The sequence below is a fragment of the Meles meles genome, chromosome 3, assembly GCF_922984935.1.
Source record: "Meles meles chromosome 3, mMelMel3.1 paternal haplotype, whole genome shotgun sequence".
In the NCBI taxonomy this organism is placed as follows: domain Eukaryota; kingdom Metazoa; phylum Chordata; class Mammalia; order Carnivora; family Mustelidae; genus Meles; species Meles meles.
The window spans coordinates 154655216-154682247 of record NC_060068.1 but is presented as its reverse complement, the minus strand read 5'-3'; the positions used below and the strand labels follow the sequence as shown (position 1 = coordinate 154682247).

The 27032-nt window shown below is 38.6% G+C and overlaps 2 protein-coding genes across 10 annotated transcripts in view; one reads left to right on the top strand and one right to left on the bottom strand.

Annotated features, from left to right (window-relative positions):
* CPLANE1 (ciliogenesis and planar polarity effector complex subunit 1) overlaps positions 1-27032 on the bottom strand; it is a 148158-nt gene that overhangs the window by 58646 nt on the left and 62480 nt on the right. For 6 of the 9 annotated variants that reach the window (XM_045999166.1, XM_045999165.1, XM_045999168.1 and 3 more), the window contains exons 27-35: positions 15365-15513; positions 14604-14770; positions 12701-12783; positions 11884-11963; positions 10737-10814; positions 8195-8387; positions 4280-4573; positions 3142-3912; positions 1686-1852 (exon numbers count right to left, since the gene is read on the bottom strand). In XM_045999166.1, coding sequence (XP_045855122.1) covers positions 1686-1852; positions 3142-3912; positions 4280-4573; positions 8195-8387; positions 10737-10814; positions 11884-11963; positions 12701-12783; positions 14604-14770; positions 15365-15513 — 1982 coding nt within the window. The remainder of the gene's footprint in view (positions 1-1685; positions 1853-3141; positions 3913-4279; positions 4574-8194; positions 8388-10736; positions 10815-11883; positions 11964-12700; positions 12784-14603; positions 14771-15364; positions 15514-27032) is intronic. The other 3 variants (XM_045999170.1, XM_045999173.1, XM_045999167.1) reach the window with 2 other exon arrangements.
* On the top strand, positions 6054-7224 carry LOC123938131 (CST complex subunit STN1-like). The gene is given in 2 exon segments (XM_045999175.1): positions 6054-6992; positions 6995-7224. Coding segments are annotated over 2 exon segments (1107 nt in total). The 5' UTR covers positions 6054-6115.

Genomic DNA, 27032 nt, shown 5'->3' with positions numbered 1-27032 from the left:
GAACACAAAAAGATGGAAGACCATTCCGTGCTCATGGATCAAAAGAATAAACATGGTTAAAATGTCTATATTACCTAGAGCAATCTATACTTTCAATGCCATTCTGATCAAAATTCTACCGGCATTTTTCAAAGAGCTGGGGCAAACAATCCTTAAATTTGTATGGAATCAGAAGAGACCCTGAACTGTTAAGGAAATGTTGAAAAAGAAAAACAAATGGGACTGGAGGAGATTATGCTGAGTGAAATAAGTCAAGCAGAGAGAATCAATTTTCATATGGTTTCACTTATTTGTGAGCACAAGGAGTAACACGGAGGACATGGGGAGATGGAGAGGAGGAGGAGTTGGGGGAAATTGGAGGGGGAGATGGACCATGAGAGACTGTGGACTCTGAGGAATTAGCTGAGGGTTTTGGAGGGGAGAAGGGTGGGAGGTTCGATAAGCCTGGTGGTGGGTATTGTGGAGGGCACGTATTGCATAGAGCACTGTGTGTAGTGCATGAACAATGAATTCTGGTACACTGAAAAGAAATTTAAAAATAAAAATTTTTAAAAAAGAAAAAGAAAAAGAAGTCACAGCCTTGGGGCACCGGGTGACTCAGTGGGTTAAGCCTCTGCCTCTGCCATGATCTCAGGGTCCCAGGATCAAGCTCTGTATCAGGCTCTCTGCTCATCAGGGAGCCTGCTTCCCCCTCTCTGCCTGCTTCTCTGCCTACTTGTGATTTCTCTCTTTCTGTCAAATAAATAAATAAATAAATCTTAAAAAAAAAAAAAAAAAAAAGAAGTCACAGCCTTGCTTTTTACATGCATGTTTCTTAGTGCCCTGAAACAATTCACATCATTTACCCTCCTGTTTCTTTTGTAAGAATCTAGAGGATGTGGTAAGATGAATAACAATACTACTTTAATGCATTAGGTAGTTCATGGACTATTTATTGTATGAGATACCAAATATTTGTCCTACAAAAAGAAAACTGCTTATAATGTTATAGAAAAATGTAAAAGAGGAGTGCCTGGGTGGCTCAGTTGGTTAGTAACTCTGCCTTCGGCTCAGGTCATAATCCCGGGATCTTGGGATCGAGCCTTGCATCGGGCTCTCTGCTCAGCGGCGAGCCTGCGTCCCTTCCTCTCTCTCTGCTTGCCTCTCTGCCTGCTTGTGATCTGTCTGTCAAGTAAATAAATAAAATCTTAAAAAAAAGAAAAAATGTAAAAGAATCTTCCAGCCTATGAATTCCAGTGAAGAATTCCTTAATAAAATATAAAAAATAATATTTCTCCCTCACAATACAGGAATTTTCCTCATCAGAATATGTGTCTATTTTTTTTATAAGATTTTATTTGACAGAAAGAGAGATCACACATAGGCAAAGCAGCAGGCAGAGAGAGAGAGGGTGAAGCAGGCTCCTTGCCGAGCAGGGAGCCCGATGTGGGGCTCGATCCCAGGACACTGAGATCGTGACCTAAGCCGAAGGAAGAGGCTTAACCCACTGAGCCACCCAGGCGCCCCAGAATGCCCCAGAGTATGTGTTTGAATGCATGACACTTGATAAGAAAATTGAATATGCAATTGTGTATAGGCTGGGAGGCTGAACCAGATAACTTTCACCTTTATAACTAGAATATTTTAACTAATAAGACACTTGCAGGTAAGTGATATTCACAAATAAAATTTCACTTAAAACTTGCCTTTTTTTACTGTCCTTTCCTTGTCTCACTTCGGATGGTTCTATTTTGACATTTAGTAGCTGAAGGTGTCCAGAATCGCCTCGTTCAAATAAATTATGTGTTAGTTTCTCTTGGCTTTGTTTGAATGCAAGGAGGTTTTCAAGGGGAATAAGTTGTGGGTTTTTGTACTATAAGAAATAAAGCATAATAATTTAAGATTACAAACCTCAATTACATAATATGTTAATAAAAACTGAGAAAACATTTGTTTAAATTAAATCAAAACGTGCAAGACATAGAACATGTCAGGATAAATTAATTTGGCCCAGTAAGATGAATATCCAAAGCTTGAAGAATAAATGATTTTAGAGGGCTAGAAATGCCAAATGGGTCATCTTATTTCAAAAACTAAGCTAGAAGTCCTAATCTTCTTCTTTTCTATATTAAAAAAATCCTCCTTATAATTATAAATAAAATATATAATTTCTGCCATTTGACTTAAAATTCTTTCAAATAGGAAGGATACAGAGAACTGGAGATTATGCATGAAACAAATTAGCAGTATGTTAATAAATACTGATGTCTGGTAATGTAATTTAGGGGTTCATTATACCGTCCTAGTAAGAAAATTTCTTTTAAACCATCTCAAAAAGTCTACTGCTTTTCCACCTTTAACCTTATCTTTTCTGTTCATAGTATGTTCAGAATAAAAGAAGCCATGATAAGTACTTCCTCTCAAGAATGACCATTTCATTCCCCCGTACCATCTTCAAATCTTTAAAGTGTACCACAGCATTAATTATTCAATTACCTTCCTAAGATGGTAATACTGACTTACACAACGCAGAGTACTAACCACTATACGATCACGGCCAATACTGACTTACAAGATTAGAGCCTAAACAATACAAATTTCATAAACCACAGTTTACAACTTTAAAGAGGATTCTGTAGGTTTATAAAGATTCAATCTTTTTAAGTACTTTGAAAATACACCATTATTTAAATATACACAACTATTTATTGATCTGGGGTCTATTTAGCAGCTTTAAAGTATAACAGATTTGAAGGCAATCCTATCACAATTACTAGAAACATGCATGTGTGCACACTTACACACGCCCCCTCCCTTTCTCTCAACACACACGCACATACCCTGACCCAAACGAACAAGAATACTGGTCATTTTGTTTTACTTCTTATTTCTTCTCTGCACAGAAGAAATACCTATGAAAAAGCCTCATAAATTCTAGTATTGCTGTACACGATAGACCTAAAAGCTTTAAAATACCTAATTACCATTTTAAACTGGAATTTTGTTATTTCTAATAACAGAAACATTATTCCTATTTATTTTTAATTTTTTAGAAGCATTGTTCTTTAAAAAGAAATGTGTAAGGGCTTTTCATCTCATGTATAGTATTTATGGTATGAAAAATGCAGGACTACTTTTGCATCACTCTGCAAAAATCATTACCATATTTTCTGGGGATAGGCATGAATTTAGTAATGACAGTCTTGGGTATCTTCTTTCTTCTCCTCCAGTTCTGGTAGGTATTGAGGGAATTGTTCCTGATGCTCTTGAGGCAGAGGAAACTATATAAGGAGATTTAATCTGCAGGTGCAATAATGGAAGTCCAAAGGAATTCTGTGGAGATATCTCAAGGGGCCCTGGCTTAATATCAAGTAGTTTTCCTGGTTTTATAAATACTGAAGAGTCCTGTTGACCTGGCAAGTTTTCTTGTCCAACACACTGATCTAAGTTCACATGCTTAGGGATTTCTGTAATTATAGTTTCTGCCCATTTCTTCTGCTCAACTGCTTTTTTTATGGCTTCAGTATTACAGTGGCTCAAATTCAAATGGGACATTGAAGCGGTGTGCATTGTTCTCTGTGGCAAAGGAGGCTGGAAGGAATCAGATAATCCCCATGCCTCTCTTGGCTGTGGCAGGAGCCTGAAGGGAACTTGTGGAACTCTTCCTGGATGGAAGGAAAGGGACTTAAATTCATGCTTAGGCTGAAACTGAAGCAAAGGAAAACCATCACCAGGTCTGAAACTTTTTGCAGCTGGGATAAGTCTAGGTGTCTTCGGAATGGGAGAAGATGGAGACAGAAGGTAGAAGGGAGTATTTCCAGCAGGAGCTGGAGACAGCGCAGTTGCTGGTAAGATTTGAGATGCTGGAGTTAATCCTGTATTGGGAGGCAGGTCTTCTAACTGACATAAAGGAACACTCTCATGTGGTACATTCTGGAAGAGAAAAAAAAGCTATTACACAAGTTTATTTATTATTTTTTAAGACTTACTTTATTTACTTGACAGAGGGAAAGATCACAAGTAGGTAGAGAAGCAGGAAGAGAGAGAGGGAGAAGCAGGCTCCCTGCTGAGCAGAAAGCCCAACGTGGGGCTTGATCCCAGGACCCCATGATCATGACCTGAGCCAAAGGTGTCCCATAAATTTAGAATATATTACAAACTTTGTATTTTGTACATGATATTCAATATGTTTTGGAGGTGGTGGAACATAGTAACTGCCAAAAAATTATTTGCTCAAATAACAAAAAGCCAACAACTGAACTACTAGAACAACTTTAATGGTATCTTTAAAATGTATTACCTGTAAATTTCCATTACTATCTTGATCAGGCTGCAAAATTCCTTTATGGCAATGTGGACTCTTCTTGCCAGGCTCTGCGGTGTACTCTCCCCTGGACTGTGGTTTAATAAAAGAGCTCTCCTTAAAATTTCTACTGGTGTCATCAACATCATTACTCCCTCTTGTAGGATTTGATACTTGACTTCCCGCCAAAGGCACAGGCTGAGGCTGCTGTAGAAGTTGATGTATATCCGGAAGGTTAGTAAACGGTGATCCTACTATTTGCATTAGGCTCATGAAGTTGATCTGTTGCAGCTAGAATAAAATAAAAATTAAATATTTGAAAGTATAGTGAAAAAATTTAAAGAATCAACAATTATCATCTGAGTATCCCACTAACAGTCATACTTCCATAATATATGTCAGACCCAGGAAGCAGAGCTGGGAGAGATTTTTTTGAAAAAGAAAGAAGAATACCTTCCCGTTTTCAAGGAGCTGTTAACTGGAAATATAAACTCATAATGAGACTTGGGACTATCTATAAAGCAGTTTACATAAACATCACAGAGATCATAAAGGAGTGATCTGATGAAATGTAATGACAATTAAAGAAGTCCTAAAATGAATGTGTTGTGATCAGGTTTCCAAGAAAGAAAAAAAGGAAAGATTGGCAAACAGGTGAAGAGTGAGGAATTCCCCTAGTAAGGCCGATGAGGTGAAAGGCAAAGGCATTTACCAGTGGTTGACAAACTGGGGCACATTAGAATCACCTGAGAAGCATTCAGAAATCCCCCTGGCCAGAGCACACCCAGACCAATAAAATCAGAATATCTGGGAATGGAAGTCAGGATTAGTATTTTTTTTTTTTTTTTTAAGATGACAGGTTGTTTCAGAGTGTGGAAGAGCATGGGAACCACTAGCATAAACACTGGTTCAGACGGAACAGGGAATTAATACAACCGTAAAGAGAGGACAGGCGAGTACAGGAGTTTGCAAACTTGAGCATGCAATCAGAATCACCTGGAGGACTTGTGAAATCACTCTTTGCTGAACCCCATCCCCAGAGTTTCTGATTTTAATAGGTCTGGGATGGGGTCTGAGGATTTACATTTCTAATATAAGTGATGCTGATGCTACTGACCCAGAGACCACACTTTGAGAACCACTGGACTTAACGACAGTACAATGGGAAAAGAGGGAATGTAAAAGCTGGTGGTGGGTCTCAAACCCAACAGAAGAATTTGCACTTAATGAAACATACCAGTGAAGAAAGACTGCAGGTTAAAATAAAATGTAAGTTCCCTTTAATTATGAAAAAAAAATGCACAAAAAAGAATATAAAAATCTCTCATTATCTTATCTTCAAAGATAACTAGTACTGAGATTTTTAGTGTATTTCCTTTTACTCTGTATTTTGAAAAGAAGATGGTTTCATATTATACAAATTGGTACCTGAAATTTACTGGATATTTTAAAACAGGAAAGTAACAGTATTAAAAGAGCATCTGAAGAAGAATGTCTTAGGAAATGCATCTATAAGACAGTGGAGGTATGAAGTTCTGACTCTAAAGCTGGCTTAGCTATAGAAATAGCAAGTGCTACACTGACAAACAGTGTGGGCAGAAGAATCAGGAGGGCACAGAACAACACTGGATAGAGTGGGGGGAAAAGGCAAAAATGTTTCTAAGACAGTGATTCTCAATTCTTCGTGCGCATCAGAATTATTCGGAGAATTTGTTAAAAATACAGGGCAAAGCGGTTTCAGGGTACGCCAGTATGGACACAGCTCCCCAAGATCCCCCACTCAGTGACGCAGAGCCTTTCAGGGTTGGCTGCGAGCCAAACCCCAGCTTCCCGATGCAGCCCGAATCCAGCCAGGGTGAAGAGGAGACCCCTTCCCTCTTGTGGGTCTTGGATCCTGTGTTCCTAGCCTTTGCAAAACTCTACATCGGGGATATCCTGGACTTGAAGGAGTCCCGCCAGGTACCAGGTGTATTTTTTTACAAGGGGCATCCAATAAAGCAGGTAGAGATCTTGGGAACTGTAATTGGAAGGAGAGAAAAAGATGCTTTCTACAGTTATGGAGTGGATGACAGCACTGGAGTTATCAATTGTATCTGCTGGTAAAAGTCGAACAATAACGAGGCTTCATCAGCAACTACAGCTACTGCAACTCTTGGGGAGCTGAACTTAACCTCACAGCTTAAGAAGCTGCAAGACACCATTGAGCAGAAGACAAAGATCGAAATTGGGGACATTGTCCAGATCAGAGGTTATGTCCACACACACAGAGAAGAACGAGAGATTCGTGTCACTACTTATTATAAAGTGGAGGATCCCGTGTGCAACATTCAAATCTTGAGAATGCTGGAGCTGCCCCGTATCTACAGGAAGGTTTATGACCAGCCTTTCCGCAGCCCACCCCTAGAGCAAGAAAGTGATCCAGATGCCTTGGACCTTGCCAATCTCACGTGTTTGCTGAGTGAAAGAGCCAAAGAATTCCTCGTGGAGAACAAAGTGCAAACCTTTTACCAGCAGGAATTGGAAATTGTGAAATCTCTCCTGTCCCTTGCCAATCAGCCTGTGATTCACAGCGCTGGCCCTGAGCAGGGGGATGCTAAGAATGACAGCACGTCCAAGGCAACTCATAGCATATTTAAGAATGCAATACAGCTGCTGCAGGAAAAAGGATTTGTTTTCCAGAAAGATGATGATTTTGATAAGCTGTACTATGTAACAGAGAAGACAAAGAACTGCACAGAAAGATCCACCGTATCATTCAAGAAAACTGCCAGAAACCAAATCCAGACGCAGAGAGGGGCTGCCGCTTTCAGCACATCTTGGCCTGTGCCCGCCTGAGTGTCAGCCCGGACCTGAGCAAAGGCGTGCTGCAGCAGGTGCTGGAGCTCCTGGAGGACCAGAGCAACATCATCAGCACCACGCAGCACTACTACACAGCATTCTGAGGGGAGGCCGGCCCATGGGCTGGGCGGGGCCAGGCCAAGGAAGAGGAGCGGGTGGTGGTCACTCCCGGGCTCGGACTGTAAACGTCACGCAGAGGCTTATAGGTCTGGTGGCGGTGATCTCGTAATAAACTGTGAAATATGGTCACTTAAAAAAAACAAAATACAGGGCAGCTACCAGCAAAGTCCCTTGGTAATAATAAAAAAAAAAGTTTCAGAAATGCTTCCAAAATTTTAAGCTTGTAGAATAGTTACCGCTACTAAATGGAAAAGGGTAAGAAGGGACTCGGAAAAATCAAGATAAAGTCAGTTTCAGTAAGTTTCATGAGATAGACATGCTGAAAAAGTATTCTCATCAGGGCACTTAGTTGAAAGAGAAAATTAGTGCCAAGCATCCATATAAAAATGGTATATTATACCACATAAAAGGATATGAAAGTGAGTGTAGAATACATGAATGAGAATTAAATTTGAGGGAAATTAATGTTTAAGAAATAAAATAGAAAAGGGAAATAACTTAAAATTGGTGGTAAAGGATAACCAATTGAGAAAAAGATGAAAATATTCAAAGCGAACAGTACTTTAAAATGCAGCTGACAATTTCAAACCAAGCCAAAGTTTAGTTTGAAGATAGATATGACGTGACAGATTGTGTTAAAAAAATTTTTGGCTACCTCTGAGCTACAGTCCGCTGATCTGGTTTGACTGTCACCCCCCTGACTTTCCTGAGCAGCTTTGCATCCCAAAGAGATCAGGTGTAAGAAGTCATTGTGAGAAGTAGGTAGCTCAGTCTGGACCGTAGGCCCTTGAGTTAGGAACCTCTGAATAACAAAGGAAGAGTGCCCAAAGCAGAGAAACCAACCCTGCAATTTCATTTCAGCTTGGCCATTTCTGAAAGTTTGTTCGTATTTAAAATCCTTACATATATTTATCACACATGCAGATTTACTTGTTTATAGGGAGAGGTGCTTACCTGAACTAATTTAAACATTTCATCTTGGAGCATCTGCCTAACAGAATCCGAAGAATCTGGCAACTGCACCCTGGGTTCATTTCTCTGGGTCTGCTGGAGTGTTGGCATGGGTGTTTGTGAAGCAACACTGACTCTATTTGATACCAAAGGTGGAACTGAGGAAGATTCATCTTTAAATGCAGAGATCTGTGCACTAGGTGGAAGCATATATATATATAATACACTTAATAAAAAATCAAATCAGATATCTACAATTTGAATATTTTTATCTCACCTTTTTCTTCTGGAAGTTTTCAGGAAATTTAAACCCTAAATCCTATCACTCTCTACTCCTTAGTCACCAGACAAATTTGTCATCAGCACAGGGCTCAGGTGAATGCTGTCTTATTAAGGGAGATGTAACCTCTAGTCAGCCACGGTCCTCTCCCTTTAGTGTTACCACCTAGAACAGTTCACATGTTTATCTGACTTGCCTGGTCCCTGCAAGCACCTGACTTTGAGACCTACAACAATATTTTCATGAGTTATACTAGGAGTATATTTTTACTAAACTTAATGATCCAGAATGGAATTAAAACTAGAGAAAGTATGGGTGAAAAAAATGTTTAAATTTAAGATGGGTAGCGTGAACTCCTGTTGATCGTCATTAAATGTGAAACAATAGTATTATGAACATTTCTTTTCCAAACTAATCACAAAGTTTGTATCTTTAATTAAACCCTAACAAAAAATGTCTATATAGGAGTAAAAATTAAAGATCAAAATAAGTTTTTGGTCTTTTTAAATAAGATGATTGTTTGGAGATGACACAGCAGATACTCAAATGTTTTCTAAGCAAACTGATTTCACAAACTAAATAAGGGAGCAGCCATTGCTATATCCAAATAAATTGATCACTGTCTCTAAAAAGAAAAGAATATATTAAATCGCATTTAGATTATTTGGGTTTATATTCATTCCGCTTCAGCAATAATATTTGCCATCTAATACTAGTAAGCTCAGTAACAAAACTCATGGCAAATCCATGAAAAACAGGCATTACAACTGACTTGCTTATTTTTTTTGAAAAAAGATTTTATTTATTTATTTCAGAGCAAGTGAGCACAAAAGCAAGGGGAGGGGCAGAGAGAGGGGGATAAGCAGACTTCCTGCTGTGCAAGGAGTCCAGTGTGGGCTAGATCCCAGGACTCTGAGATCATGACCTGAGCCAAAGGCAGTTGCTTAACCTACTGAGCCACCAAGCCACCATTTCCCCCTTGACGTGCCTATTTTAAGACAACTTTATTGGCCTTTGTTTCCAACAAGTAGCAATGAGATAAGTTATAATAATGGAGAATTCTTCTAAAGTAAGGCTATGCTATGTTATTCTATTTCAGCAAGATTTCTAAATACTAAACACCCTGTTCAATCTCTGTCAAAGAAGTTCAAAAGACAGAACTGGATGAATCTGTTCTATAAGAGAATAAAAAGCATTTCATACACTATTAGAAATCTGTTAAAAATAAGCAACTTTCGGGGCGCCTGGGTGGCTCAGTGGGTTAAGCCACTGCCTTCGGCTCAGGTCATGATCTCAGGGTCCTGGGATCGAGTCCCACATCAGACTCTCTGCTCAGCAGGGAGCCTGCTTCCCCCTCCTCTCTGCCTGCCTCTCTGCCTACTTGTGATCTCTCTCTCTCTCTCTGTCAAAAAATAAATAAAATCTTAAAAAAAAAAAAGCAACTTTCTAATATATCCACTACAGCTGACTCTTGAAAAACAAGAGGGTTGAGGGTTTAATTCTTGTGCAGTCAAAAATCCACATATAACTTGACTCCTTAAAAACTTAATTACTGGGGCGCCTGGGTGGCTCAGCGGGTTAAGGCTTCTGCCTTCGGCTCAGGTCATGATCTCAGTGTCCTGGGATTGAGCCCCACGTGGGGTTCTCTGCTCAGTGGGGAGCCTGCTTCCGCCTCTCTCTCTGCCTGCCTCTCTGCCTACTTGTGATCTCTGTCTGTCAAATAAATAAATAAATAAAATCTTAAAAAAAAAAAAACTTAATTACTCATAGCCTACTGATGACCAGAAACCCTATTATAACATAAACAGTCAATTAACATATTTTGTTGTTATGTGTGTTGCATACTATATTCTTACAATAAAGTAAGCTAGAGAAAGGAAAATGTTATTAAGAAAGTCATAAGAAAAAAATACATTTACAGTACCAAACTGTTGTTATCAAAAAAAATTTTGTATGTAGGGGACCCAAGTGACTCAAAACTATATTGTCCAGGGTTCAACTACACTTCTTCTCAAAAAGACTATTCTAGACCAGTTTCTGTTATCTAAAGCACAGCTGCTATAGGAAAATTTTCCAATAATAAAGGTGTCAGAAATGTGTACCTACATTTCTCTTTCATGCTTCGTGTTGCTTTCATTTTGCTCTTAGTTTTTAGTCAAAACATTTAGAATTACTTCAAAATGGCATAACAGGCATCACTTCATTCTCTTATCTACTTATAAAATATGATTATATCAATATACTAGAGTACACAAAAATACTTACCTAGAAATTTCTGAACTTGAAGCTACACAAAATGAATAAGGAACAGTGCATTCAGGATTTGAAAAGGCTTCAATCATACTATAATTAAAGATTGATAACTGATTAGGAAGATATTCTTCACATTTCCTAAGTTACAGGTGATCTAATGCTCAGCCACCTAAGAGTCTAAACATTCTCTAATCCTCTACAATGCTTTGCTCATAATTACAATCTGTTTATATTAGTCTCCATAGCAATTAGTAACAGATTCAAACAAACAGCAAAGAATATGTCTGGATGACTGAACATATAACTTGAACACTGTTGACTGCCCAGCAGAAATAAAAGAATCTAAAATGGGGAAGTGAGGTTAGCAGTGACCTCAAATTCCACCTATGGCAGAAACAGACACTTTGCTCAGAAACACTATAGAGAGCCCTTATTACATTGAAAACCGTAAAGGCTAGTTTTTTAATAGAAATATCTATTTGTAAAGGCACATCGCATTTAAAACATTCTTTTGTTAACTGTCTGAAGAAATGAGCAAAATTTGTATATTAAGAAGAGGAAGAAAATCTAATGATGGTGCTTCTCTTATCCAAGTTAGTTCTAAAATTCTAAAACTTCAAAAATTCTAAAAATAAGAAATCGTGTCCCACTTGCAACAGCAACAGATTAAAACTGCTTTTGGATCTCCTTGAAGCAATAATATGCTAGCCAGTAGAACAGCCCTATAGTGTGCATAATCATACCCTAACAGTGAACAAAATTACACATACACATTACACAATACCCACAAATTACACATTACACATACAATTGTGATTCGTAATGGTTCTTTATTTGATCCAAGAAAAATGGAATCAGTTTGATGAGGTGTTTCCCTAATTAGCAGCTGAATAAACTCTGGTCTATTTACAGCTGTATTTTACTTTGATAAGGCTGATAGTGATGGGAGAACAAATGGCATTTGAGATTTCATTCTACCAAGATTAAGACATCTATAACATTTACTAAAGATTATCATTTACCATTGCTATGAAGTTAAATTTCACTAGGAATACAAATCACCATAAAACATATATTATAAATTATAAGAAAAATAACCTCTTCATCAAATGAATCCCAGATGGCAGTAACAATCACTTTCTTATTTTTTACCCCTTACCATTTATGTTCAGTTGAATTTTTCTCCATACATGACTCCGATGGTTCTTCCCTTGGACACTGAACCTCTCCTGTGGAATGCTGTTAAAATTAATAGTACCAAAAAAGAAAAGGTCCTATAAATAGGTATTATTGTCTTAGGTGTCCTGAGTTTCACATTAGCCACTCACCTGGAGTAAAAACAGTCTAAAAGCAAGTGAAAAACCAAGCATTAAGTGAATTCCCAGTGCTGCTCTGATCAGATTTTTAACTGTGTGAATTGCCTTTGGCCTGTCACCCCGAGCAACTGAGCATATAAAAATACAAAGACAAATGATGTCAGTGGAAATTATTTACCCTACATTCAAAAATAACCCGTAAATTACATATACCCATCATTACCTGATTAATAAGTACATTATGAAAACAACTATAGACAAGAAAAATTAATCCCTATTGAAGGAATTTTTTCAATAATTAGAAATGTCCGTGTTCCAACTAAAAATGCAGCATAGTTTTGAGAACACAAATAGTGCATAAAAGTGATATATGTGCAAAAACTATACTACAGCTAAATTAAACATTTTGCATATAGAACACTTCTAATATTTTGATTAAGTTAATTCACTATAGCAGTTTATGAAATAAAAATTTCATTGTCTGAAATCATTAGACATCTTACTAATGATAGAATTTCAGTGAAAGAAAAATGCTGCATGGCCTGGATATTCTCTACAACCCACAGCGCATTTTTAAAAAGATAACAGCCTTGGCTGGATGATTAAATAAAAACACTTAAGTATAATTTAAATAACATTACCCACTATTTATTGACTTACTTCTTCTAAATGCTGTGGTAAAGTCTGTATGTTAACGGCAATATTGGAACTTATAAGACTTCCAACAGGCTCTTTGGTACCTTCTATAGGGAAACAAGGAGAAAGAGAAGAGTGACAATTTGAAAAAAAAATCAGTTTAGGGGGACCTGGGTGGCTCAATTAGTTAAGCATCTGACTTCAGCTCAGGTCATGATCCCAGGATCCTGGCATCAAGTCCCTCATCAGGCTCCTTGCAAAGCAGGGGGAAGTCTGTTTCTCCCTCCCTCTCTCTACCCTCCCCTGCTGTTCATGCTCTCTCCATCTCTCTCTACCTCTCTCTTTCTCAAATAAATAAATAAAATCTTTAAAAAAAGGAAAAGAAAAAAATCAGCTTACTTTTTAGAAGGTTCAGGAATATTACAGAAAACAAGTATAATGGCAGAAATACTTTCTATCTTCCTTATAAAAAGTTTTAAAAATTAAACTCAATTAATTAACATATAGTATATTATTAGTTTCAGAGGTAGTTTCAGAGGTAGAGGTCAGTGATTCATCGGTCTTTTTTTTTTAAGATTTTATTTATTTATTTGACAGAGACATAGAGAGAGGGAACATAAGCAGGAGGAGTGGGAGAGGGAGAAGCAGGCTTCCTGCTAAGCAGGGAGCCCAATGTGGGGCTCGATTCCAGGATCCTGGGATCTTAGGGCTAAATACCTAGTAGTGCAATTGCTGAGTCGAAGTTAGCTCTATTTTCATCTTTTTGAAGAACTTTAATACTCTTTTCCAGAGTGGCTACACAACAGACTGTATTGCTACCAACAGTAAAAGAGGGTTCTGCTTTCTCTGCATCCTTGCCAATACTGTTGCTTCCTGAACGGTTAATTTTAGCCATTCTGATTGATGTTAGGTAGTCTCTCATTGTGGTTTTGATTTGTATTTCCCTGATGCCAAATGATACTGAGCACTGATAGAATGGGAAAAGATAATTGCAAATGTCTTTATAGATAAAGGGCTAGCATCCAAAATCTTTGAAGAACTTATCAAACTCAACACCCAAAGAACAAATAATCCAATCAAGAAAAGAGCAGAAGACATGAACAGACATTTCTCTGAAGAAGACATACAAATGGTCAACAGACATATAAAAATGTTTTTTAAAAAACACCAGGAGATAACCCCTCTTCATTAAGTGAATCCCAGATAAGACTTGAGCGACCTCATGTCAGTGTGTTTAACTCCAATCAAAGCTCTGAAAGTTTCTGTTTTATGAAAGACTGACAAGGAAAGTTTCACAGAATTGGTTCACAAAAATGAAGAGGCCCATGATAGTTACATAACCAAGGGAAAAGAATTGTAAATTCAGGTTATGAGTTAATGCATTCAACATTTCATAAATATTGCACTTTTTTTTTAAAGATTTGTTTATTTTATTCAGGGAAGGGCCGAGGGAAAGGGACAGAGAGAATCTCAAGCAGACTGCCCAGCAAGCATAGAGCCTGCCAATGGCCCTGAGGTCACAAACTGAGCCAAAACCAAGATTTGGATGCTTAACCAACTGAGCCACACAGGCACCAAGAGGTCTCTTTTAACTTTTGGATTTAGGGGGCACCTGGGTGGCTCAGTGGGTTAAAGCCTCTGCCTTCAGCTCAGGTCATGATCTCAGGGTCCTGGGATCGAGCCCCACATTGGGCTCTCTGCTCAGCAGGGAGCCTGCTTCCCTTCCTCTCTCTCTCTGCCTGCCTCTCTGCCTACTTGTGATCTCTGTCAAATAAATAAATAAATCTTAAAAAAAAAACAACTTTTGGATTTAGGTAATTGTAAACATCCTAATTTAAATATAAGATTAAATAAATTATCTCAGATAATCATTCACCAACTTAAAATTAATAAAAGTCAAATAAAAAGATTAGCCAAATGAACTGACCTTCATAGTCTGATAGGTGTATTTCCAATTCATCTCGGTTAAATGTTTTTACTTCTAAAAGATCCTCATCAATATCTATAAGTTCTTTATCAGTATCGTCAGTAACAGAAATAATCTCATCTTTGGTTTCTTTTACTTCAGGATTATATGCTTCGGTTGGCATTCTACTGACAAAAATAAAGCAGCTAGAATTCTAAGTCATTCTTAGAAACAAAAAAGCTTGCTTTCAATTGATTCCATTTACTGAAAAGGAACATTAGGTTTCATATTTATAGTGTTCTGTTTTTTAACCATGTGTGGTACATAGTAGAAGCTCCAGAAAACATTGTTCAACGAATGACTAAACATCCCCATTTTTATTTACTCAAATAAATGGAATAATTTCAATCTATGAAATCTGCCATTCGCACAAAGGACTCTCCCTGCTATTAAAGGTTCAGTCTTGTTATTCAAAGATATATTGCTTCATATGTAAGAATGGATGAAATGATTAGCTCAACTTCCTTTGACACAGGAAATTAACATAATAAGAGAGGATCGCTCAGAATGAGAATTAGCTCCTCTCTCAGAAGATATAAGCTAGACCAACAGGGAAAAAAAATATTTTGTAATGAATTGTTAAAGCACTAAAAAAAGTACTCTCTTCCTCCTTCCCCACAGCTCCAAGAAATGTTCATTTATCTTTCAAGGGTTCGATTCTTGCCCAAACACCATCAAACGGATATCATCCACTGAAAAGGAATGTATAATCAAAAACATACTTCAAGATACTTTGACGAGATTCATTTTGATCATTTCTTTCCTCAGTCCATTCTTGAGCGGCTACTGTGACAGAACAGCCAGCATCTGTTTTGCAATCACTCTCTATCCTGGGTACATTCTGAGACTGAGAGTAATGATTCTCTTGCACCTAAAAACAAACCATTTCCATTAGTTAGCATTCACAGTTGAATCCCCTACTTTTCTTTTTTTTTTTTTTTTAAGATTTTATTTATTTATTTGACAAAGGGAGAGATCATAAGTAGGCAGAGAAGCTAGCAGAGAGAGAAGGGAGAGCCCAATGCGGGGCTCGATCCCAGGACCCTGAGATCATGACCCAAGCTGAAGGCAGAGACTTAACCCACTGAGCGACCTAGGTGCCCCTGAGTCCCCTACTTTTCATTATATTTTTAGATTATTAATATTTTCTACAGACCTACTCCCGATTAAATCTTTCATTCATTTATCAAGTATTTACTGAATTTCTACAACTCAATATTTAGATTTTTTTTTATTTACTTGGCAGACAGAGATCAGAAGTCGGCAGAGAGAGAGAGGCAGAGAGAGAAAGGAGGAAGCAGGCTCCCTGCTGAGCAGAGAGACCCATGCGGGGCTCGATCCCAGGACCCTGGGATCATGACCTGAGCTGAAGGCAGAGGCTTTAACCCACTGAGCCACCCAGGTGCCCCTACAACTCAATTTTCAATGGTGAGGCAATGATCAAGTCTTTATTTCACCTGGAAACAGCAAACCTGACTACCTAAATAGTATTGGAAAGAAACCAACTTTACAAATTTGTGAGGGGGGGGTGCCTGGGTGGCTCAGTCTTGCTTAAGCATCTGACTCAATTTGGGCTCATGTCATGCATGATCTCACGGTGCTGGGATTGAGCCCTGCGTTGGGCTTTGTGCTCAGCATGGAATATGCTTGTCCTTCTCCCTCAGCTCTTCCTCCTGTGCACACTTGCTCTTTCAAATAAAAAATAAATAAAATCTTTAAAAAACATAAAAATAAATTTTAAAACCCCAAATTTGTAAGGTATGCTACCATTTTCAAGTCACGAAACAGTAACAATAAAAATGTAAAGTTGCTTTTCCTTAACTCTTTTGGCTATTATAAAGGCACGTACTAATTATTCCAATATGACACAGTGGGTAAAAATATATACAGGCAAAAATATAGGCAGCTAAAAATACAGGGATGTATCTCTTCTAAGTCTCTTATTTAGAAATTTCGATATGTAACACCTAGAAACACAAATTTCCGTGACAACAAATATCACAGTATCTTAAATAAAATACCTTAAGGATAACAGACACCAATCTCAAAAAATGAAAAAGATCTCACAAAAACAAAATACACACATATCCCCTATAACCTAATTTTCTCAGAATTTAGAATTTAGAATTTTTTAGAATTATTTTTTTACTTTAATTTTAATTTTTAATTTTTTTAAAGTAATCTCTATACCCAACATGGGGCTTGAACTCACAACCCCAAGACCAAGAGTCTCATGCTCCACTGACCCAGCCAGGCACTCCAGAATGAAGGCACTTCAAAATAGAACAAATGTGGTTCTTTCTCTCTCTCTTTCTCTCCCCACAAAAGAAAACAAAAAAATAAAATGAAATGAAAGACAAATACAGAATTAGAATGAGTGGAGGTAAGTCAACCAAGATGGTGACATAGGAATTCATATGTGACATAGGGGAATTCAGGTGACATCCTGAATTCCCCTCCTCCCACAGACACACTGAATGTACAACTACACACAAAGCAATAAAGGCTGAAAGGAATCTAGTCACTAGCTGATGGATTCCTACATATCAAACAAATGAGAAAATATCCACACAAGAGATACAGAGAAAACGAGACACACTCATCATAAACTCTACTGTAGCACAGTACCCTATAAGCAGGAGGGAACTCCCAACTTCACTCTGAGGAGTGAGGTTCAGACTCTACACTGAGCACTCTAACTTTTTAGATGCCCACTTGAGGGAGGGCCTCCAAAACACCTAGCTCTGAAAGCCAGTGAGGGTTGCATCCATAAGTCCCACAGGACCATAGCAAACAAAGAAGCATCTATTAGCAGGTGCATGAGCACTCATTGCAGCTATCGCCAAAAGGCTCAGGTGAAAACACCCATCTCCCAGTATTCCCCTGGAAGGAATCCAGCTGCATACTTCTAGGGGCTAACTATAATCCCAAGGAGAATGGGATGCTGATGGACACTTCCCCTGCTTTCTCTTTCTAGCCCATTTAAAATCACCAGTATCTCCCTGCAAGCAGCTTGACACACATTTGGGTGCCCCAGGTTTTGCAGCTGCTGCCTGAAGGACAGGTCCCCAGATCACCTGTCTCTGATAACCAAATGATCTTGCATTTATGAGTCCCAAAGGAATGTAACAAAGAAAGAAGAACCCCTGTAGCTATTTATCTGGGCCTCACAGAGAGTGAGAAAAACACCCATCTTCCAGTTTCTCTTACCTACATATTTTGCCACATGCTGCCTGAGAGTACAGCTTCTAGTCACTGAGTACCTACATGCTAAACGTGACCCACAACTTTGGGAAACTGATAGGTCTTGGTTACCCCCAATTACTGGGAACCACTAAGAACAAAGAAGAAGACTTAGACCATCACAAAGATTTCAGAGCCAAACAAAAGCTCAGGTGAAGCTAATTGATGAGGTTTATCTCCTACATGAGACCACTCTATCCAACCTGGGAGGCATGACTGTTTTATCTAATGCACAGAAACCAACACAGAATGTCAAGTAAAATCAAGAAACAGGAATATGCTCCAAACAAATGAACAAGATAAACCTCTAGAAACAGATCTTAATGAAATGGAAATAATGATATATCCTGATAGAGATTCAAAATCATGGTCACAGAGGTCAGGGGATGAACAAAGTGAAAATTTAAGTGATGCATGAACAAAGAGAATTTCAACAAAGAGAAAATACAAAAAGTAACAAACAGAAATTAAAGAGCTAAAGAATATAATTGAACTGAAAAATTCAATGGAGAGGTTTAAAGGCAGATTGGATCAAGTGGAAGAAAGGATCAAAAAACTCAAAGACAGGGCAGTGGAATTCATCCACTCAGAGGAGGAAAAAGAAAAAAAAAAGCATTTTAAAAGAATGAGCATAACTTAAGGGACTTATGGGACACCATCAATCAGACAATTATATGCATTACAGTAGCCCCAGAGGGAGGGGAAAGAGAAAGGAGCAGAAAGCTTATTCCAAGAAATAATAACTGAAAACTTCTCAAATCTGAGGAAAGAAACAGACATTGAGATCCAGGAAGCCCAGAGAGTTCTAAATAATATAAATTCAAGGAACCATGGGGTTTCATCCCATGACCTGAGCTCATGACGTGAGCCCAAATCAAGAGTCAGACACTCAAGTGATGAGCCGCCTAGGTGCCCCTATTTTTTTTTTTTATTAATCATGTCTTTTTTTTTTTAGTTTTTATTAAAATTCTAGTTAGTTAACATACAGTGTAATATTGGTTTCAAGAGCATAATTTAGTGATTTATCACCTACATACAATGCCCAGTGCTCATCACAAGTGCTCTCCATCACACATTTAGCTCATCTGTTGTCCACCTCCCCTCCAGCAACCCACAGTTAGTTCTCTATAGTTAAGAGTGTCTTATGGTTTGCCTCCCTCTCTTTTTTCCCCCTTCCCCTATATCCATCTCTTTTGTTTCTTAAATTCCACATATGAGTTAAATAACATGGTATTTTTCTTTCTCTGACTTACTTTGCTTAGCATAATATGCTCTAGCCCTGATCCATGTCATTGCAAATTCAAGATTTCATTCTTTCTTATGAGTACTATCCCATAGTATATATATCCCAAATCACCTTCTTTTAAAAAAAATATTTTATGTATTTATTTGACAGACAGAGATCACAAGTAGGCACAGAGGCAGGCAGAGAGAGAGGAGAAAGCAGGTCCCCACCTGGCAGAAAGCCCAATGAGGGGCTCCATCCCAGGACCCCAGGACCATGACCTGAGCCAAAGGCAGAGGCTTCAACCCACTGAGCCACCCAGGCGCCCCCCACATCTTCTTTATCCAGTCATTAGTCAATGAACATTTGGGCTCTTTCCATAATTTGGCTATTATTGATAATGGTGCTATAAACATCAGGGTGAATGTGCCCTTTGAATCAGTGTATTTGTATCCTTTAGACAAATTCTTAGTAGTACAACTGCTGGGTTGTTGCACAGCTTTATTTTTAACTTTTTGACAAACTTCCCTACTGTTCTCCAGAGTGCTGCACCAGCTTGCATTCACATGAATACTGTAAGAGGATTCCCTCCACTGCATCCTTACCAACATCTGTTGTTTCCTGTGCTAATTTTAGCTCTTCTGACAGGTATGAGGTAGTATTTCATCATGGTTTTCATTTGTATTTCCCCAGTGATGAGTGATGTTGAACATTTTTTCACGTGTCTGTTAGCCATCTAGATGTCTTTTTTGGAAAAATGTCTGTTCATGTCTTCTGCCCATTTCTTTTTTTCTTTTTTTTTTTTAAGATTTTATTTATTTATTTGGCAGATAGAGATCACAAGTAGGGAGAGAGGCAGGCAGAGAGAGAGAGAGAGGAGGAAGCAGGCTCCCTGCCAAGCAGAGAGCCCGATGCGGGGCTCGATCCCAGGACCCTGGGATCATGACCTGAGCGAAAGGCAGAGTAACCCACTGAGCAACCCAGACGCCCCTCTTCTGCCCATTTCTTTTTTTTTTTTTTTAAAGATTTTATTTATTTATTTGACAGAGAGAGAGATCACAAGTAGATAGAGAGGCAGGCACAGAGAGAGAGAGAGAGAGAGAGAGGGAAGCAGGCTCCCTGCTGAGCAGAGAGCCTGATGCGGGACTCGATCCCAGCACCCTGGGACCATGACCTGAGCCGAAGGCAGCGGCTTAACCCACTGAGCCACCCAGGCGCCCCTCTTCTGCCCATTTCTTGATTGGATTATTTGTTCTTTGTGTGTTGACTTTGATAAGTTCTTTATATATTTCGGATATTAACCCTTCATCAGCTATGTCATTTGCATATATGTTCTCCCATTCAACAGGTTGCCTTTTAGTTTTGTTGGTTGTTTCCTTTGCTGTGCAGGTTTTTATCTTGATGAAGTCCCAATAGTTCATTTTTGTCTTTGTTTCCCTTGCTTCCAGGATTGTGTCTAGTAAAAGCTGCTGCAGCTGAGGTCAAAGAGAGTGCTGCCTATGTTCTTCTCTAGGATTTTGATGGATTTCTCTCTCACATTTTGGTCTTTCATCCATTTTGAATTTATTTATTTATTTAATATTTTGTATGGTGTAAGAAAGTGGTCCAGTTTCATTTGTCTGAAATGTGGCTGCCCAGTTTTCCCAACTATTCGTTGAAGAGACTATCTTTTCTTCCATTAGAGATTCTTTCCTTCTTTGTTGAAGACTAGTTGACCATATAATTGTGGGCCCATTTCTGGACTTTCTATTCTGTTCCATTGACCTATGCATCTGTTTCTTTGTCAGTACCATACTGTTTTGATTAGAACTTTGTTATATAGCTTGAAGTCTAAAATTATGGTGACTCCAGCTTTCAGGATTGCTTGGGCTACTCATGGTCTTTTGTGGTTCCATACAAATTTTAGAATTCTTTGTTCTAGCTCTGTGGAAAAATGCTGTTGTATTTTAATAGGGATTTCATCAAATGTGTAGATTGCTGTGGGTAGTACAGACATTTTAACAATGTTTGTTCTTCCAATCCAGAAGTATGGAATGTTTTTCCATTTCTTTGTGTCATCTTCAATTTCTTTCATAAGTGTTCTATGATCTTCAGAGTACAGATCTTTTACCTCTTTGGTTAGGTTTCTTCTTAGCTTGCTTATGGTTTTGGTGCTATTGTAAATGGGATTGATTCCTTGATTTCTCTTTCTTCTGCTTCATTATTGTTTATAGTATAGAAATGCAACAGACTTCTGTGCATTGATTTTATATCCTGCAACTTTGCTGAATTCCTGTATCAGTTCTAGCAATTTTTTGGTGGAGTCTTTTGGGTTTTCTACACAGAGCATCATGTCATCTGTGAATAGTGAATGTTTCACTTCTTCCTTACCAATCTGGATGCCTTTTATTTCTTTTTGTTGTCTGATTACTTAGGCTAGAACTTCCAGTTCTATGTCAGACAACATTAGTGAGAGAAGACATCCCTGTCTTATTCCTGACCATAGCAGAAAAGCTCTGTTTTTCCCCCAACGAGGATGATAACTGTGGGTCTTTCATGTATGCCCTTATGATATTGAGGTGTGTTCCCTATATCTCTACTTTGTTGAGGGTTTTTATTAAGAATGGGTGCTGTACCTGGGCACTTTGGTGGCTCAGGTGGTTGAACATTCAACTCTTGATTTCAGCTCAGGTCATAATCTCAAGATTGTGGGATCAAGCCCCTCATTGGGCTCCATGCTGAGTAGGAAGTCTGCTTGAGATTCTCTCCCTCTGTCTCTGCTCCTCTCCCCACTAGTGCTTTCTCTCTAAAATACATAATTCTTAAAAAAAAATTTTCCAAGTAAAAAAAGAATGGGTGCTGTACTTTGTCAAATGTTTTTTTCTGCATCTATTGAGAGGATCTTATGGTTCTTACCCTTTCTTTTATTAATGTGGTATATCATGTTGATTGATTTGTGAATACTGAACCACACCTGCAGCCCAGGAATAAATCCCACTTGATCATGGTGAATAATTCTCTTAATGTGCTATTGAATTTGATTTGCTAGTATCTTGTTGAGAATTTCTGCATTGATGTTCATCATGGACACTGACCCATAATTCTCCCTTTTTAGTGAGGTCTTTGGTTTGTAAATTAAGGTAATGTTGGTCTTACAGAATGACTGGAAGTTTTCCTTCCATTTCTATTTTTTTTGGAACAGTTTGAGAAGAATAGGCGTTAACTCTTCTTTAAATGTTTGGTAGAATTCCCCTGGGAAGCCATCTGGCCCTGGACTTTTGTTTGTTGGGAGACTTTTTAAAATATTTAATTAATTAATTAATTAATTTAAGAGGGAAGGGGAGAAGCAGAGGCAAAGGCAGGGAATCTTAAGCAGGCTCCACACCCAGTGCAGAGCCTAGTGCAGGGTTCGATCTCACAACCCTGAGATCATGACCTGAGCTGAAATCAAGAGTCTGACACTTAACTGACTGAACTACCCATGTGCCACTGTTGGGAAATTTTTGATTACTGAATAACTTATTGATTTGAATCATTTATTTGCTGGTTATCTGTCTGTTCAAATTTTCTATTTCTTCCTGTTTCCATTTTTGTAGTTTATATGTTTCTAGGAATGTATCCATTCTTGCAGATTGCTTAATTTGTTGGCATATAATTAATTGCTCATAACAGTCACTTATAATTGTATTTCCGTGGTGCTGCTTTTGATCTCTTACTCATTATTCCATTTATTTGGGTCTTTTCTCTTTCCTTTTTGATAAGTCTGGCTAGGGGCTTATCAATTTTGTTAATTCTTCGTATAACAAGCTTCTAGTTTCACTGATCTGTTCGGGTTTTTTGTTTGCTTGTATGCTTCTCTATTATTTATTTTTGCTCTTAGCTTTATTACCCTTCTTCTGCTGGATTTAGGCTTCATTTGTTGTTTCTTTTCTAGCTCCTTTAGGGGAAAGGTTAGGTTGTTTATTTGAGAATTGTTCTGATTGTTGATTGTATTTCCCTCTTATGACTGTTTTTGACCATCATGTTTTCATTTTCATTTGCTTCCACGTATTTTTTATATTTCTTCTTTCATTATCTGGTTAACCCATTCATTCTTCAATAGGATGTTTTTTAACCCCCATGAATTTATGGTCTTTCCAATTTTTTTTCTTGTGATTGACTTCAACTTTCATAGTATGGTGGTCTAAAAATACACATGGCACGATCTCAATCTTTTTGTAATTTTTGAGGCCTGATTTGTGACCCAGTATGTGATCTATCCTGGAGAACCTTCCATGTTCACTTGAAAAGAATCTGTATTCTGTTGCTCTAGAATCAGATTCTGCTGATCTCTTCAAATATATCTGTTAAGTCCATCTGGTCCAGGGTGTCTTTGACAGACCTTGTTTCCTTGTTGATTTTCTATGCAGATGATCTGTCCATTGCTGTAAGTGGGGTGTTAAAGCCCCCTAATATTATGTATTGTTAACAATGCGTTTATTTATGTTGTTACTATTCATTTATATATTTGGGTGTTCCCAAATTGGGGGGCATAAGTATTTACAACTGTTAGATCTTCTTGTTGGATAGATCCCTTAATTGTGATGTAGCGCCCGTTTTCATCTCTTGTTAAGATCTTTTGTTTAAAATATAGTTTGTCTGATGGGCATTAAGGAGGGCATATGACATCCATTAGCATGATAAATGGTACTCTATTCCCTCACTTCCAATCTGTAGGTGTCTTTAGGTCTAAAATGAGTCTCTTGTAGGTAGCATATAGATGGGTCTTGGTTTTGTTTTTATTTTTATCTATTCTGATACCCTACGTCTTTTGATCAGAGCATTTAGTCTACTTACATTCTGAGTGATTATTGATAGATATGAATTTATGCCATTGTATTATCCATAAAATTGCTATTCCTAGATTGTCTCTGTTCCTTTCTGGTCTTCCTTACTTTTGGTCTTTCTTTGCCACTCAGAGTCCCCTTTAATATTTCTTGCAGGGGGGCGCCTGCGTGGCTCAGTGGCTAAAGCCTCTGCCTTCGGCTCAGGTCATGATCCCAGGGTCCTGGGATCAAGCCCCACATCAGGCTCTCTGCTCCCTGGGGAGCCTGCTTCCTCCTCTCTCTCTGCCTGCCTCTCTGCCTAGTTGTGATTTCTCTCTGTCAAATAAATAAAATATTAAAAAAAAATTTCTTGCAGGGCTGGTAAGTGATCACAAACTCCTTTAGTTTTTTTTGTCTAGGAAATTCTTTATCTCTCCTTCTATTCTGAATAATAGCCTTGCCAGATAGAGTATTCTTGGCTGTATCTTTTCCCCATCAGCACATTGAATATATCATGCCACTCCCTTCTGGCCTGCCAGGTTTCAGTGGAGAGACCTGCTAACCTTATTTGTCTTCTCTTATACATTAGGATTTTCTTTTCCCTTGCTGCTTTCAAGATTCTTTCCTTACCTCTGTATTTTGCAAATTTTACTATGATAGGTCTTGATGTTGGCCTGCTTTTGTTGATTTTGATGGGAGTACTCTGTGCCTCCTGGATTTGGATGTCTGTTTTCTTCTCCAGATTAGGGAAGTTTTCACCTGTAATTTGCTAAATAAACCTTCTGCCCTTTTTTCTCTCTTCTTCTCCTGGGACTCTTATGATATGGGTATTATTATATTTTATGGAGTTTCTGAGTTCCTTAAGTCTACATTCATGATCGAATTTTTCTTTCCCTCTTCTTCTCACCTTCATTATTTTCCATAATTTTATCTCCTACATCACTATTCATTCCTCTGCTTCTGCCAGCCTTGAAGTCATTACATCCAGTGAATTTTGCTGTTGTTGTAGCATTTTTTATTTTGGCCAGACTAGTTTTTGTTGTTGTTTTTTTTTTTAATCTCTGCAGTAAAGGACTCCCTGGTGTCTTCTATGCTTTTCTCAAGTCCAGCTACTACTCTTATGATTGTTGTTTTAAATTCTGGTTCAGGTATATTACTGCTATCAGTTTTGATTAGATCCCTGGCAGTGACCTCTTCATCTTTCTTTTGGGGTGAATTCCTCCATCTTGGCATTTTGTCTAGGTCTCTATCTTCTGTGTGTTATGAAAGCGAGTTATGTTTCCTGCTTCTGTGAGTAATGGTTATATTAAGAAGAAGGTTCTATACCATCCAAGGCCTGGTGCTTCATGAAGTGTTTCTGGTATATGCTCTGTGCATTCTGCTGTTACGTTTGGCTGCTCTTTCCTTCAGGTCAGTCCTCTGCAGAGTTTCTCATTTCCTGCAGTGGGGAGTATTTGGACTTTTTCCAGTGTGTGGCAAGTTTTAACTAGGTGTGTTTTAGTCAGCTTAAAAGAGGCTAGGTCCAGGGCGCCTGGGTAGCTCAGTCAGTTAAGCATCTGACTCAGATGTCAGCTAGGGTCATGATCTCAGGGTTGGGAGACTAAAGCCCATGTCAGGCTCCACATTCATCATGGAGTACTTGCAATTCTCTCTCCTTCTCCCTCCCCTCTGACCCTCCCTGCATGTGCTCTCTCTGAAAGAAGGAAGGAAAGAAGAAAAGGAAGGAAGGAAGGAAGGAAGGAAAGAAGGAAGGAAGACAAGCTAGAGCCTATTTCTCCTAGTGCTTAAATTTTGCAGCACTCTATGGTTAGTAGGCTTGATGCATGTGGGGGATCTGTGTGATCTTCTGCCAGGTGATAGGGGGAGCCTGCTGCTCCTATGACTCTCGGGCACATTTGCCCTAGTTCAGAAGCACCTGCAGAGTGCAGAGGAGTGGGGCTTGGTGTAAGTGGCTCAAGCCTCCACTGTGGGGTGCCATGCAGCTCAATGACGTTCATCTGTGTTGATGCAGAGGGAAGAGGAAATAACATCAGCTTGCTCTCTTGTCCCAGAGAGGAGAGTTTATGCCCACCACTATACAGGAAGCCCTCTGAGATATGCAAACAATCTTCCCTGCCGTGTCCCAGGCTTCTGTCAGATCCTTGCCTTCACCCTGTCTGTGTCTGAGCTATCTGTCCACATAGTGGTCCTGTTTTGCATGCCCATTGGGTTTCAAAACTCCAAATTTTAGGAATCTGGCATGGCATGGACCTATGCTAATCCTCTGTGGGAGGGTCTTGCTCTGCTGTGGCTAGTGACACTTTATCCCAGAAGGGCAGTTGTACAAATGCCCAGGGACTTGAAGTTTATGGTAAAGCTCAGCAAAAATCTGGGGTCCAGTTAGATGCCCTCAGCAGCTCCCTCTGCTTGTATGCTAATGAACAGGGCAGCTCAATGGCACCTGTGAGAGAGTCAGCCTGTGTTTTGAATCCAGACATTGACTTTACCTTTATTGACTTTATTAAAGTCCTAGATGGCGTCTTCTTCCAGTATAAGGTTATCTTGTCTACAATGAAAATCTTTTGTTTAGTGTAACCACCTTCATTGACTATTCTAGCTAGATCTTTTGGATAACTTGCAGGATCTTCTACATCAGCACTTGCTACTTCATCTTGCACTTTTATTTATGAAGATGGCTTCTTTCTTTAAACCTATGAATCAACCTCAGCTTAGCTTCAGACTTTTCTTTTGCAGCTTCCTCACCTCTCCCAGCCTTCAGAGAATTGAAGAGTCAGGGCCTTGCTTGGGACTAGGCTTCAGCTTAAGAGAATGTTGTAGCTGCTCTGATCTTCCATCCAGATCATTAAAACTTTCTCCATATCAGCGATAAGGCTGTTTCATGTTCTTATCATTCATGTGTTTACTGGACTAGCACTTTTAATATCCTTTAAGAACTTTTCCTTTGCATTCACAACTTGGCTATTTGTTGCAAGAATTCTAGCTTTTGACCTATCTCCGCTTTCAGTGTACCATCTTCATTAATCTTAATCATTTCTAGCCTTTGACTTAAATTGAGAGACAAGTGACTCTTTCTTTCACCTGAACACTTAGGGGCCATTGTGGGATTATTAATTAGTCTAATTTCAATATTGGTGTGTC